The sequence below is a fragment of the Microplitis demolitor genome, chromosome 5 (assembly GCF_026212275.2).
Source record: "Microplitis demolitor isolate Queensland-Clemson2020A chromosome 5, iyMicDemo2.1a, whole genome shotgun sequence".
Lineage (NCBI taxonomy): Eukaryota > Metazoa > Arthropoda > Insecta > Hymenoptera > Braconidae > Microplitis > Microplitis demolitor.
Window position 1 is genome coordinate 18827848 of NC_068549.1, and position 16596 is coordinate 18844443.

At 27.4% G+C, this 16596-nt stretch overlaps 3 protein-coding genes across 6 annotated transcripts in view; 2 read left to right on the plus strand and 1 right to left on the minus strand.

The window, feature by feature from the left end:
* Positions 1-16596, plus strand: part of LOC103569107 (protein yellow) — a 64764-nt gene that overhangs the window by 21003 nt on the left and 27165 nt on the right. The window lies entirely within an intron of this gene.
* Positions 543-9169, minus strand: LOC103569075 (synaptic vesicle glycoprotein 2B). Of its 3 annotated transcripts, XM_014441417.2 has the most exons (10): positions 9089-9169; positions 8855-9016; positions 6961-7123; positions 6764-6885; positions 6436-6680; positions 4346-4675; positions 4109-4253; positions 3331-3487; positions 2806-2933; positions 543-1003 (listed from the first exon to the last, which is right to left on the minus strand). In XM_014441417.2, exons 1-10 carry the CDS (start codon positions 9141-9143, stop codon positions 942-944), a joined length of 1569 nt encoding a protein of 522 aa, XP_014296903.1. In that variant the 5' UTR covers positions 9144-9169; the 3' UTR covers positions 543-941. The 3 variants fall into 3 exon arrangements, with proteins under 3 accessions (XP_014296903.1, XP_053595366.1, XP_014296904.1); XM_053739391.1 differs by lacking the exon at positions 9089-9169 and having other exon boundaries at positions 6961-7158; positions 8855-8911; XM_014441418.2 differs by lacking the exons at positions 8855-9016; positions 9089-9169 and adding an exon at positions 7577-8056 and having other exon boundaries at positions 6961-7158.
* LOC103569077 (uncharacterized) lies at positions 11244-15274 on the plus strand. Of its 2 annotated transcripts, none has more exons than XM_008546172.2 (4): positions 11244-11451; positions 13764-14167; positions 14240-14583; positions 14875-15274. In XM_008546172.2, exons 1-4 carry the CDS (start codon positions 11300-11302, stop codon positions 15034-15036), a joined length of 1062 nt encoding a protein of 353 aa, XP_008544394.1. In that variant the 5' UTR covers positions 11244-11299; the 3' UTR covers positions 15037-15274. The 2 variants fall into 2 exon arrangements, with proteins under 2 accessions (XP_008544394.1, XP_008544393.1); XM_008546171.2 differs by having other exon boundaries at positions 14848-15271.

The following is a 16596-nucleotide window of genomic DNA, read 5'->3' on the forward strand; positions in this document are numbered from 1 at the left end:
CATACATTGTGAAAAATTTCCATTAGATTTTACTATGAGTGCATTGTAACCCTGGACCATAAGAAAACTGGTACAAAATTTACAAGTGTCCCATAGCAAACGTATGCGCCTAGGTCCCAATCGTGTCGTCTGCGCATACCGTTTACTATGGGATACTTGTAAATTTCATACCAGTTTTTTTATGGTTCGGTGTTACAATGCACCCATAGTAAAATTTGTTGGAAATTTTTCACAGTGTATAGTTACATTAGTAAGTAACTTTTTATCTTTTGGGACCCATCTATTTCATAGCTTATTTCTGTAAATAGATATCATTATATATAATTGTATGTAATTATCTACAATGACATATAATTATGTATAATTTATATATGATTATGTATACATAGCCATTAATTATGTTTTCACATAATTTTATACAATTGCATTTTATTATATCTAATCATAAATAATTTTTTTATCCGGGTTTTCACAAAGAAATAAAAATTAAGGAACTCATGGAAAGTTATATGATTTGTGAAATTTATTAAAATACTGAATTACAAAAAAAATTGTTTACAGGTAAATTTTGGGGTAGTCATTTTGCCCCATTTTGTATTATAGAGTATCGTGTACAGAAAGTTTATATAAGCAATAAAACACATACTTTATATTTACACTGTAAATATCATGTTGAATATATTTATCGAGATAAATAAATCAAATATTGTGTGGAAAATGGCAGTAAATTTATAATTTCATTTATAGTCATGTAGTACAATTGAATTATCAATAATTATAATACTTGAATGTTTTTTTTTTCCCTAAATTAGTCGCACAAAAAAAATTACATATTTATTCGCGCCAGCTTTGACCCCGTGCCAGTAATTAAGGGTTAACAAAATGTATTAAATATTAATTACAGCACACCTAGTTTGCTATATACAATATTTGAACATCCATTAAACCATGTGTTTAATTTTGTTTTTTTCAGTAGGAATAAAAATTGCAAAAATAGTTGCCACTGTAAAAGTTTAAATATTTTTATCATTCAAATTATATTTAGTTTTAATACCCAGGTCAAAAATAAAACTTGATTTACACGACTAAGTCTAAATCAAAATTTTTTTTTTGACCAGGGTAAATATTATTTTTTGACAATTTTGCAAAAGCAGTTATATTTTTTTTCAGTTAAAAGAAAGTCGAAAAATTGATAGATATATGGAAAGAAAATTATGGGAACTTTTGCTATGTATTATGGGAATAGTTCCCATAATATCATAAATTTTTTTTTTTTGCAAAATAATTTAAAAATTTCCCTTATAATATAGAGAGATTCAAATGAAGCTTCTTCGACGCTAACTTTCTATTGAAACTCTAAATTAAGCTTATAATTACCCTTACTATTCGCTATGAGTGTGACTGCAGCGCCAGACAAGATATGAACTACGAGAGGCTGTCAAAGTGTATTTTTTACGTATGTCGGTAGCAAGAAACGTAAAAGTAAATAAATATTATAAATGATAGTAAAAAAAAAAAAACAAGTTTTAAAAAATATGTGGCAGTTTTATAGTAACTGCAGTTTTGTTATTTAGCCATCTTTTTTTTGAGTATGCGCAGATTAAAATTAAACGCGCCTGCGCCAAAAAAAAGTGCCAGCGAGCACGGCCTTAGTTAAACGTATCAACAACAAGTAAACATAATGATAAAAAAAAAGAATGCAGTAAACATTTAGGTTAAGTTGTTTAAAATTCATGTCAAAGTCAAAAAATGATACTAAGGAAAAAGTCAAAATGAAAATTAAATAACTAAGTAATAACAAAATAAATACTTTTGCGTGTGCTTGCTCACAATTTTAGTAATAATAGCCTCCCCTAACCCCCAAAGTAACCTCTGCTAACGCTTCAGTCGATTCAATTTATCATGGCTTCATTCAGAGCGAAAACATGGATAACTTTCATGCATGAATAAAGAAAAATATTCAAGTTTATGATAAAAAATATAATAAACTGTGAGTGTACATAACTAATTTTTTTTCAATGCTTGAATTTTTGTTTTTAGATTTGATAATATTTCTGTGTATTGTAAAAGTGATTTCTACTTTTTTCTTTAAATTAATATCTATATAGTATGAGAACCAGTCCCATAAAATTATAGGAATGGTTCCTATAATAGAATAAGGAACCATTCCTATAATATTATGGAAATGGTTCTCATACTATTATAGGAACCATTCCTATAATAGTATGGGAATGTATCCTATAATTTATGGGGTTGATTCCTATAATAGTATGGGAACCATTCCCACAACAATATAGGAACTATTTCAATTGCATTATGGGAACCATTCCTATAATATTATGGAACTGATTCTCATACTATTATAGGAACCATTGCTATCTTTTATGGGAATGGTTCCTATAATAGTATGAGAACCATTCCCATAATATTATAGGAATGGTTCCCATGATAGTATGAGAACCATCCCCATAATATTATGCAAATGATTCCTGTAATGGTATAGAAAATATGTCAGTTGCATTGTGGGAACCATTCCTATAATATTATGGAACTGGTTCTCATACTATAATAGTATTCATAGTATTCCAATAAATTAGAAGAACTGCTTCCATAATTTATAGTCGTAATTCCTATGATGATATAGGAAAAAATTTGACAAAATTATAGGAACCATTCCCATAATTTTCTTTCCGTGTACTATGACTTTTGATATTACATATTTTTGGCTTTATAAATTTTCATAACCAGAAATGATTACCATACTTCTACATAATTACCTTATCTTTTATTATTTTTCATTCTTACCTCCAATATGAGCACTTATTATTATTATCAATAATATACACTGACTATCGATTAGGTAACCAACCATAAAAATGCTAATCAAATTTCCTGTATACCCAACAAACGCAATGAGCGAAGACGCAATAACTCTTAGTAGAAAAAAAAATAACATTAATTTTGATTTTTATTTTTAAGTTAAAAATTAAAGGCGTTCTTAGATAATACACGGAAAAAATAACCGCTAGCTGCTAGTTGTTGAAAATTATAACACCAAATCACTTACACCACACCGCGGACTCGAAATTTTTAACAGTATACATTTACGTATATAATAGTTATAGTTTTACTTATATATCAATATCAGTAAATTTTTTTTTTATATTTATATCTTTATGAAAATATGACTATGTTGTTTTTTTCTCAATTAATGTTTGGATTTTTAAAAAATTAATTAATTAAACTTTAATACGGTTACGACGGTTATACTTTTAAAGAGTAGAGGGTATTGTCAAAGAATCGCCTTGATTTATGAATAAAATCACTAACCTGAGATGAGTCGGATATAAATCAACTAACATACAATCAATAATATAATCACCGAATCCCAGTGCATTGATAAAACAAGAGAGAATAAGATTTTGTGATGAATTTTTAACAAATAATAACCCGATGTAGAGAAATCCAATAATTGAGTTCGATGAAACTGAAAAGTTTTAATTTAAACTTGAAAAAATATTTATCATTGTGGTGTAGAGGAGAGTGGGGTAAAATGAGACATTGATTTTTAACAAAAAAACTATTTTTTTTGTAAACATACATCTATAGTTTTTTGAAAAAAATATAGGGTAAGTTGGTCGACCCAATTAATAAAATCATTTTTTAATTTAGTCCAAAAGAAAATTGTTTTCGATTTCAACACAAAATTTAAAAATGATTTTTATTTTTTATACAAGAATTAATGATGTCATATTATTTTTACTTGTAGTAACCAAACGGAAATAAATAATTGGTAGCAGCTACCAAAAATTAATCGGTAGCAGCTACTGATTATTTTTTAGTAGTGGCTAGCGGAAAATAATCAGTAGCGGCTACCAATCGCCAATCAGTAGCTGCTACCGATTATTTTTTTCCGTGCACAAAAAATTTTTTTATATCAAAATTTTTAAATGGTCACACTGTTAAAGATGACCAACTTACCCCAATACAGTTAGAAACTTAATAAATATTTAAAAAAAAAATTTTTTTTTTGCCAAAATATAGTGTCTAATTTCACCCCATTCTCCCTTATTCTATTTAAAATTCTAAATTCAAATCTTCAATTTACTGAGGTAAAATTTATATCCGAGTCTATCGATAAAAAGTGGTAGCCACACTGCTGCGGGTATGGCTGCAAGGCATAACATTATTGTACGTAAATAGACTGTATGGTCTATTTCATATGGACAGGCATGACTATCAAAACCATTGTTCTGTTAAAATCATAAATACACTTAATTACTTAAAATATTTAAAATAATTGCATCTATTACACTAATCAATGTTATATAGTTATTTGAATTACTAGCGTAGCGTTTGTCGAATAAAGTTTTTCTGAAACAACGCAAACACTTGCAGTCATGTTAGGATACTTTTCTTCAAACATTGCAAATCTTTCGAAAATTTCGGGAATCCATATCATTATCAGAGAAAGTGAGTACGAAGTACCGTACATTGATACACAAATAATAAACGTTTTATTCAAATAAGGTGGCTTCATAATTTCCTTAACTTGTTTGATAAATTTAACGAATTTCTTGGGGAAAGTCGATTTATTTTCGATCGTTTCATTTGATGATTTTATTTTTAACAAAAAATCATTTATGCCTGGATCATTTAGTGTTTTCAAACATTGCTGCATAAATTTAAATTAATAATTATTCTATATGAGAAAAATAAATTTATTATATTATATACTCTCTAAAAGTAAATTAGAAAAATCTAATAGCAATCAGTGAATATTTACTAATTTAGTTTTAGAGAGTATCAGTAAGTGGTTGATTATACGCTATTGGAATTTCCATGTCTCGAAAAAAAAATAATTTTTTAATTTTTTATTATTTCCGAAAGTAATTAGTGAAGTTGCAAATTTAAGACCATTCTGAAGTTTGAATTGATCATTTTTGTAACTATAGAAAAATTCAATAACAATCAAATTTTCATCTTCCTAACCTTGTTTTAGAATAGCACTGATAAGAGTCAAAAACTGATCATAGCTGGTTTTAAGGAGCTATGGGAGTAAAGTCGAAATAATGAGATCAATTTGAAATTTTTGGGACCGATAAAAATATATTTAATATGTGTTGTGTTAAAATTTTAGAGACCTAGGGTTCATAGTTTGTTTATAAAACGAGGTTAAACATAGGTCAATTGACATTGTAATGATATACCAGATCTCATATCTACTTTTGTTTTAATAAATTTTATAATGAAAAAATAATGAGAAAGATTTAAAAAACTCATTGTGTAAAAAAAAAAATTTCTAAAATTATTGAAATAAAAAAAGCAAGTTGAGGGTGCTTCGTTATAAAATTAATTCAGTTTAACAAATCTAAATTAAAAAATAGTCAGCCATAGCAAATGTGGGTTATGTTTACGGCAACATTGGTGGGTCACGCGGGAAATTTAAAGTTTCAATGAAATAGGTCAGCGGCAAAGTCGAATAGGTGAAGGAAAGTATCATAAAATTTTTACTATTTACTATAAAACATAACATAAATATTTACGTAGTTAAAAATAACGTTCTTTCCATTACTAATTTCTTTTTTATTTTTTAAAAATTTAGCAATGAACTAACACTCGGTCTGAATAGCATTACTTGTAAACATAAGACACGTACACATCACCAACACGAATAGAACAGTCAACGTATGCGCAACTGCGGTAAAATTTACGGCGTTGCCAAACTTTTTGAAAAATATTTAAAATAAAATAACTTATTATTTTATTTAAATTTAAATTAATTATCAATTATTTCATAATAATTTAGTTATTTAATGCATAAAAAATTATTTCGGTAAGCTAAATGCCATTAAATCACTAGTAAAAGCTTGTTACATTTTTTGAAGATACAGTCTCGAGATAAATAAATCCTTCTCAAGCCACGTTCTATGGTATATCTATATATATGTATTGTGAGATGAAACGCAGTGAACAGACTGTACGTCCCAAACCTTCTTAGTCGTTTTTTTCTTCGAGATGTAAACGGTGAAATTATTCTCGTTTGAAATGCTATACTGAGAAAAAAAAAACGGTTTTCTGAACTATGAAAAACATAATTCGATGAAGCCTTCATTATTACCCTCAGTTCAGATAACTAATATGTAATTGTAAAATGTCCGATAATATTTTTTTACATGGGTATTCAATGATAGTATAATCAGCAAGGTAAGGATTACTATAATTGAAAATAATAATAATTGTTATAATCAGTTAAAGTAATCGTCGCCTACCTTGGCTTTTTCCAATGTATTTCTATTTTTGCATACCTCGAACGCGAAGCGATAAAAATACTCTATTATCTCCAGAACAAAAGTTGCTATACACTCAGCTTAAATTATTTCCTTTTAGATTCCCAATAGCGTATATTCATCATAAAGTATATATTTTTTTTACTCTATATTTTTTATCTGATTTTCCAGTATTTTGACGATACATTTGACAAAGGACATGCATTAACTGAGTATATTGTCCAGTTTCAGCAAGATATTTAGGAGTTTCTGGTAGAAAAGTCAAACAAAATGCGGCAACAAATGCTACTAGTCCACATATTAAAATATACAAGTTCCAGGGGTTAAAAAAAAAATATGTAGTTTCACTTGTATAACTGAAATTCAATGGAATAATAATCCAGCTGATCCCTTTTTTTTTTTTAACAAAATAAAACGATTAATTCAATTTAATTTGAATTTTTTGGATTTATTAATTTTATTAAGTAATTTACCTGTATTCAAAATAGTCCCCAAAATATACGGGAATTCTATCCAACTAAGCATCCTGTCTCTATAATCATCAGGTTGAAATTCTCCAAGATAAGTAAAGATTACTGCAAATTGCGCGCTTTGACTAACGAAGAAAAAAAGACATGATAAAAATTTAGATAAATTTTGACATATTTAAATGAATTTTTTAATAACTTACCCGACTCCATTGAAAAATTTACAAATTACGAATCCATAGTAATTTGATATAACAGAAGCTAGAGCATTTGAGCATCCATCCAAAAGCAAACCATAAATTAAACTTATTTTCCGACCTTTAGTTTCAGCCATACATGCCCAAAAATATGAACCCAGGGCCATTCCTAACATTCATTTTTTATAAATATTTAAGAATACTCTAAAAATGAATTAGTAAAGTTCATTGCGAATCAGTAAATAGTCACTATTTCTACAGCTATAAGTATACCACTAATTCGACCAGTGGTATACTTATAGCTGGTTCCAATTGCATGTTCTAAAAATTTTCCTTCAAATTTAAAGTGAATTATTTTAAGTTACAGTGGATTCTCTCTAACTTTGACTAAGACGAATCCAAAAGTCCAGGAATTAAAATTGTAGAAGTACCCCTTCTTTTTACTAGAAGGCGTGGTTTAAAAAAATTGTTAGCCAGTCAAAACGACCCACGAGTTTTAAAATTTTAAAGGTTAGGTTTTTTCAGTGAAACTCATTTTCTGTCAAGTAATAAGTTTTTTTTTGTTTTTCAAATGATTTTCACAATATTAAAGCTTATTTAACTCAAATGTTTATCTACGTACACAAATTTAGGGTTAGAATACTCAGTTTATGCGCAACGCCTATACGCAGAACCGCGCTTTACTTTTGCACACATACAGTTGAGTGACAGAGTGGGAGAACACTTCCCTGCTGTCGGAGGAGAAATGAAGGGAAGTCAAAGTTACAGAACGAAAAAGAAAGACTCTACTGTAGTCTCTACTAAACACTTCTCCCCGTGTATTTATGCGGTGTTTATAAAATACTTTCGTAATTACCCGGTTAAAAAATAAAACTTGATTTAGACTTGGTTGACCAAGTCGAAATTTGAACCGTTTTTCACAAGACAAACTACTAGATAGATAGTTGTGAGCCCTATACGACTTTCTTTAGTCGTCACCTCACTCGCCACCGTCTAACCTAACTAAACATCCATTTTCGCCTATTTTGTGTATCGGGTATTATTTTTCAAATATAACAATTCGAGTTCATTTTCTTTAGAATTTGTTATCTATAACCTTACTGATTATTTACTTTATGATCAATCTATTAAAACTGATACATATTTAAATTGTATGAAAATTATGAAAAATCAATTTATATTAATTTAATTTATATTATACTTAAATTTATATATATATATATATATATATATAACCTCAAAAACTAAAAGATATATTTATATTTAAAATTTATTTAGACTACAACTGATAAATCAGTCTTATAAATTATTTTATTAAATCAAAATTATTTGTTAATCAATTATTTATTAATGATAATGATTTTTTAACGTCTCATATCATTTGCAACATGCGTGACGTCAGATAGGGCAAAGAACGATATGTGCCAGGTCTCAGAGCTATCTACCGTATTTTTGTCAGAACGATACTGTAGATCATTGCAGTAACAATCTAGTAGATTACTATTGCATATTGTTACTGTAACTATACAGTATACTTCTCAAAATAATTTTTTTTTTCCGTGTGCTCAAAGTGGAGATGAATAAGTTGAAACTAAGATTAGAAAAGCTCTAAAAGTTGAGAAAAATTGAATATAAGTCGAAAAAGTCGAGACCTTATCGGAAAATCGTCGGTAAATCGATAACTTCAAAAAAAAAAAAAAAAATAAGGTGAAGTGAGCCTAAATCAAGTTTTGTTTTTAACCCGGGTATCCTTAGAAAATTTTAAATTTAAAAAAAAATTTATTTTTTTAAATAACTTTTTCCGAGGTGTTCAATTTCTAATAGCAGATATTCCGATATCATTCATCGATAAATAATTTCAATTATTTTCATACAAAATAATAACTTTAATAATATTTACCTAAAAGTAAACTAATTGCTATGCCATTCTGTGTAATTGTTGACATCTCATAATCACATGTAGCTGCGGGGATTACAAAACTGACATTCTCAAAACTGATACCAGTACTTATTGTTATTAAAGTAACAATAATCAATACTTTATAGTTAAATTTGCCGAAACCTTATTGTTAAAAATAATAATAATGATTAAAAAAGTTAATTAAAAATAAGTAATTTTATAATTATCTTTTACCTGTTTCATTTAAAGCGGCTTGAACAACTTTTTCATCTACTCTTGTGCTCATCATGGTTTTAAAAAAATAATTGTGTTCTAGTTAAGTTTTATATTTACTTAAATAGTGACATTGAAACTATAGATAAAAATTATCGAGTTTATTTCATATTAACTAATATCACATATACTGTTTTGCTAAGACAGAATATCGATTAAAAATTAATTGTATGATAAGATATGCAGTTCAAGTTAAAACTAGCTATTACTGCGTAATTTTAATTAACTTTGAGAGTATTATCATATGAAGCGAATACATAATGTCTTTTAAAAATATCAGTTTTCTTAAAATTGACCAAATCATTATAGTAGTACAATAGATATTAATTAAATATAGAGTACAAAACTCATTACTTGTTCACTTTTCATTGGAATAAGATTAAACCACCCTGCTTAAAAAATCCGCTATCAGCTATAAAATAGATTCTTATAGCTGTATGTATAAGGCATAAACTTAACTATAGCACTTCTTATAGAACTCATTAATTCTTATAAAATCTCTATGGGAATCGATGAAAATCTATTGGATTCTATTAAAGGTTGTAAACAGGGCATTCAATAAAAATTAGTGAACGAAGTGGAAAATTGTTATTTTTTACAGTTCTAAATATTAGAATAAAATTTTTATTTGAAGAATAATGTTGATAATTAATTATTATTAATTTGTTAAGGTCATTATGTTTACCTACAGTTGCTCATTAAAAGTTATCGCTTAAGAACAATATCAATTGAACTATGATAATAGTTTATTGGTTTGGAGAATAACATAAAATATATAACTTTATTCTTTTATATCAATTTTCAGAAATATGTTTAATAAAATATAATTATACCAATTATTTTCGAAAATTTTCAGTTTGTAATGTTAATGTGTAGTTTTTTGATACACGGAGAGAAAAAAATAGTTCTAATTCCTATGTAGAATGGTAACCATTACTATGTTACATAGAAACGAGGAACCCAATTCTACATAGTAACGGTGGCTATGCTGGCATATGCGAATAAATTAAAAAATTCTAAATTTAAAAAATAATTTATAATTATTTAAATCTGTTAGGTTTCTACTGTGTTTTAAACTTCCCGCGCACTGCAACGTTGCCAAGTCACTATCTATCACTTGTCAGGTTATGGAGAAAGCTTGAAAATCATTAAAAGTAACAAATTTTAAAAATTAATTACAAAAAAATGAATACCGCTCATTTATGTGTTTATTGACAAAAATTACTTGTTATTAATTAAATTAATAATTTTCAGCTTTTAAAAAATGCTGTAAGAAAAGTATGATTGTTATTTAATAAAATGCTCACTCTAACTACGGTCAACATAGAGAATTCATGTTAAATATACGATTTTTAATAGTTAATATTTCGAAACTTAGAACCGCGAGAACTATTTTAAAAAATTCCTACGTATACAGGACACTTCAAAGTATTTGTATTTAAAAATTGAAAGATATTGTAAGAAAAGTGATTATCCGATGAACCTCCTCAAGTCAACCATCAGAACTTGAAGTTATATGTCTATGTGCCATCAAAGGTAGTAATTTCGTTTTGAGTATGTTAACGTTAACGAACTCATCAGAAAGGCTATGCGAATGCACTCTCATCTAAGACTACTCCTTAAACTAGTACAGACCGAACTAAAACCACTAATGGATTAATAATTAATGGATAATAAAATGTCTGATTTTTTACAAAATGTTTACCCTGATTAAAAAAAATTATTTAGAGTAATTCAAAACAATCTGAATCGACTAATATATAGATATACATTTAACATGGAGTAAATCACTTTTCTTAATTAGGGTAGAAAACCCAGAAGTGTACACCTCCAATGCTCATGTTAGATTTTTCATAATTATAATTTGCATGAATTATCAGATTATGTTTAAAAAAAAACAGTCTAATTTCATCAGATTTTCTTTTTTTTTTTTATATGTATATAAAGTATATACTTTACTTCTGAAACTTCGTATTAATGAAGTAATAATTTTTTTTCATATATAATCATAACTTTACTTGATTAACTTTTACTTGAGCAATAAATTAGCTGAAGCAGCTTTTTTCTAGCTGACAAAGAATATTAACGCTAATAATACCGTTGTATGACCAGTTTGCTTGATTTTAAATTGATAAGTGAAGGCGATTGAATCAATCACTTTTAAAAATCATTATGCTATTATTAGTAAAGTGTAATATTATAATCATGATATTTTATTTATCATATACAGTGGGGTGGAATTTTTCAAAAGTTAATTTACCAAATGACGTTTTTATTTGGCGATTTTCAATTTGGAAAAATCGAGTATTTCTTGCTGTTCCTAGGTAACTAAAAAAATATGTGCACTCGGAGAATTTTACGGTAATTTTTGCATAAAAAATTTATAGAAACATTATTATAGCTATCATAGTATAAAGACAGTATAGAATTATGGTGAAATTTATAAATAATACAGAAATTTTTCAAATACATCGAACGGAATTTACAATGTGTTATCACATACTCTCTAAATATGAATTTGTGAAAAAAGTGAATATTCACTAATTGATGTTTAGACAGTACTAAAATAATAAAAAATTTGATACTCTCATAGTTTTGGAAATGCGTTCGTTATTTTAGCCAGTTTTTATGTCGAATTATTACCAAAAATTTACGAAATAAATTCAGAATATGTATGGTCATAAAGAACAAAAATGGCGGTATTTTAACAGCATTAAAGTTGTCATTATATAGCTGACTTATGACATTTGCGACATTATTACTATACAGTAAAAAAGGATTCGTCAAAATTGACACTTTCGTGTGTAAAACGATCGATTGACACTTATTTATATGTTATTTCAACATACGTCGTTTGTTTTGAAAAAGTTACTCGTGTATGTTAAAAGTAACGTCATGAGTGTCAAAATTCTCGAAAACGTAACCTTCAGTTTTAACACACTCATATGTTATTTGCAACACTTGAAGAGTGTTGAATTTGACATACGCTTTTGTGTTACTTGGACACTTCTCAAAAATATTTTTTACATTATTTAATGTAAAATTAAAATCAATGAAACAACTGTAGATAATTGATTCTTCAGCAGTGAAATATTAAAAATAACGATAATATTAGTAAAAATAATAGAAAAATAATAATAATAAAAATAATAATATCACGTATTGTTCAATATATATATACATACAATCATTTATTATTATTTTCTTAAAATGTTCTTAAAATTAATCCAATAAAATTATAAAATGAAATGAATAATAAAAAATGCCAGCCGATCATTACAATAGTGTGGTTACACGATAGGTAGCACGTCGTACTTCCCCCCCAGAAAAACCAACCGAGGCAATAGTTTTAACTTTTTACTTGAAATTATCCGAGAATTCTTTTGTTTCGGTCGAGATTATTTTTAACACATTTTGTGTGTTGATTTCACAGTAACATAAAAAGTGTTACTTTCGTATAAAATAACATTTTTGTGTGTTAAAAAATCAATCGATTATGACAGTTGAAACAAGATAAATATTGTATGTTAAATTGACACACAAAAGTGTTGAAAATTCAACACTCAGAATTTTAACATACGCTTTTTTTTACACTTTGACGATTCGTTTTTTACTGTGTATCGCTAAGACAGAAAAAACCACACAAATTTTCTCTGTCTCCGGAGCCAACATTCGCATGTTGTATTTATATCAAAAAAGGTGACTTTGAGACAAAAAAAATTGTCGTTATCCTTTTAAAAGATATCTTTACGACATCTTAAAGTTGATCTGTGTTACTTGAGCACTTACATTCTCTTGTTTGAATTAGATACGTGTGAACCAATAGAATGAACTAAAAAATTTTATATGTTGCACATTTTTGATGATTTTAAATGCAGAAGAGAACGAAAAATGAAACTAAATTTTTTACAATTTTTCACTATATCAGCATAAATCTAGCAATATCGGATATCCTGCAAAAAAAACCCATTTTATTATAATATAATTATCGTGTTATTATAGTTTTTATCTAAAATTTTTTCGGTAAAAGTTCGGCATTTTTATAGTAATTTTACTGTAGTATTCTGGTACCTATACAGCATAAGTACAGTAAATATACTGCATAACTATAGTAAAAAAAAGGGGCATAACCAAATTATTATGAAATTATAACGCTAGATTTATGGCATGCGCTAAAATACCGAAAGAAGGTTTCGGAAAGTATTGAATGTAATTGAAATTTTGATCATTTGAATACCTTGTAATTCTTAAAATGGAATTTAAAAGTATTGAAAGGAATTCATTGTTTTATCATTTCAATACCTTCCAATATGGAATTATTTTCGAATTGAGAAGGATTTGAAAAGATTCAAAAATGTCAATTCTTTTGAATTTTTTTCAATTCCTCGTGAGTTTAGAAATTCTTATATTATTTTTGGATTCAATATGATTGAAAAGTATTAAATTTATGTCAAGATGAAAACGTCAGGGTATAAAAGGATTCAATTCTTATCTTTTTCAATACTTTTCAATGAGTATTATTAATCAGGGTGCCTAAAATTATTGTGCAATTTTTACTATTAAATTCTCTGCGTGCATATTTTTATAAAAATTCTAATTTAATATAAATTTAAAAAACTTAATATAAATATTTAAGATGGGGAAAATCATCAAATAATTCAGTTACGTTATTAGAAGCCCCTTGGATAGAACCAGAAGTTTTAAATCTCATGAATATTCCATCACCACCAGCAACAGCATTTTTGAGTACTGAAATACAATCTTTAGGCAATGATTGCAAAAATTTACAATCAGTTACTGGTTTAGATATAGATAATCATGGTCGCCTATGGGTATTAGATTCCCCTCAAGATATCGAGTGTCCGGCTAAAATAATAATTTATGACTTGCATAATAATGAAGAAATATCCCGCGAAAATCTCACAGGTATACCAAGAAAAGATTTAAAATGTTTAGTGATAGATCCCGTGATTGGTCCATGGGGACATCGAGGTTACATTGGAGATTCTGGCGATGAATCAATTATTATTTTAAATATCGGTAATGTCTTTCTACTTTATATAAACTTTCACAACATTTAAACGTTTTAATTAATAGTTTAACGTTAACTAGGCCACACAGGACAGCGGAAGTGGTGGAAACTGCATTTACAACATGGGCCAACAGTACCACGTGTCTATACAAATGATTTAGCAATATCAAGAAAAAATAAACGTCTGTATATAACAGGGACGAATTCCCTCGATCTATTTTACATTGATCTAGTAAATTTACGAAATAATGATCGATTATTGTTATCAAAACATAAAATTGTTGAAAAAAGTCACGACGTTCTGTGGCTGGGTGTTAAATTGGGTACTTCAACTGGACTACTCTGCGATTCCAAGGACGGTCTTCATTACTTCCTTGTATCGGAACACGCGAGTGTACGCTGGGATACCATATACGATTTGAAAGTAATATTTTATTATCTTTTGCTATTTATATATCTATCTCTTGACTTAAAGTTACAGAAATACACATCATGTCTAGAATGAGAATTATTTTAATCTAGTTTTCAATAGCATATCTACCTTGTGTACATTTGTTACCTTGAGAATATTTCTGCAACCTTATTCATATATTATTATTATTATTTATTTATTTTTTTTTTTTTTTGTTTTGTATATGTGTGTAGATATATTATTATAATAATACTGTGATAAATATATATTTTATAGGCGGCGAGTCATTTAATTCTTTTGCAGAGTGAACGAGTACTCAGCATAACTGATTATCGAATGGATTCATTAAAAAATGTATGGGGTATTACTAATCCTTTGTATAAAAATAATAACAGCATTGATACAATACGTAATTGGAATTTAACGAGTAGAGTTGTAAGAATTTCAGAGTGTAATCAATTTTAATTTTTTTCTTAATTTATTACACTACATTTTATACAATGTTTGTATTAATATATTCGATTACATAAATTAAATATGAAGGAAAAAAAGAGTTAATTATTTATGCATGAAAAAAAATGATGCTCAAAATTTTAATAGTTTGTAGTTTATTTTCGACTTAAAATTAGTATATTCGATACTAATATCAAACCAGGATCATTATATATATTACTAAATGGCTATTATTTATATTAAAATTTGATACACATACAAGAGCTAAATTTGTAATTTCGTATATTAAAATTGATATGAAAAAGAATCGATAAATTGCTATCTGCAGTTATTACTATTCAAATAAACATAGAAAAATTAAAAAAATGAGGAACCGAAACATTAGTAAACGACATATTAATATATAAAGATCTAGTATACTAATTTTTCATTTTATTATTTACCACTTATTCGATTTATGTATATTGTAAATTAATTTCTAATGATGAATAGATGATATTTTTAGCTAATAATTGATCAGTGACATCGAATTTATAAAATAAAAGTTAGTAACTTTTGCAATTTTCGGCTGGAAAAATTAGTATCTAAGATACCAATTCTTGATTTGACCAATCATTACTCTTTAATAGATTATGCCATAAATTAATTAACTTTCACTAATAACTCACGTATTATGCCTAAAAGTACACTGTAAAAAATTTCCAACAAATTTTACTATGGGTGCATTGTAACACCGAACCATAAAAAAACTGGTATGAAATTTACAAGTATCCCATAGTAAACGGTATGCGCAGACGACACGATTGGGACCTAGGCGCATACGTTTGCTATGGGACACTTGTAAATTTTGTACCAGTTTTCTTATGGTCCGGGGTTACAATGCACCCATAGTAAAATTTGTTGGAAATTTTTAACAGTGTAATAATATGTACTTACTTTTTGAAACAATTGATTGTAGTTTTTAGGAATCTACAAAAATTAATAAGTTACTTTGCATTAAGCACACACACTGATATAAGGATTTATTTGATAGTAATAAATGCATTTATTTGAAAAGGTTTTTCAGCTTTATTTGACTGAAATAAGCATTTATTTGCCTCAAATTTTATGGTAAAGATTTTTATTAATGATTTTTAATAGTTACTATTTTAGAATTTTTTATAATAATGCTATTAAAAACCATCATATCGCGTTACTGATGCCATAAGGATGTATTCCGAAAAAAATACCCTTGAAATGGCATAAGGGCATATAAAAAAATTTTTTCCGGGAATCTACGTAGTTATGCCTGAAATGGGCAGAAATGCGAAAAAAAAATTTTGGTACGCTCTTATGGCACCCAGGGTACCTACCGGGAGCTATAAGGGCGCACCAAAAAAATTTTTTTTGTTTTACTTTAACAGATTTTTTATATTAAATGATAAGAAAATTTAGAATGTAAGACATTTCTTGTGTTATTCGAAAATTGACACAAAATTTGTGTTGTTTGACTAAACGTTCCCGCGCAATTCTTCATTACTATAACCAAGCAAAGCATTGTAGCAGCATTGTCTGCAGGGAAATTTGGATTAT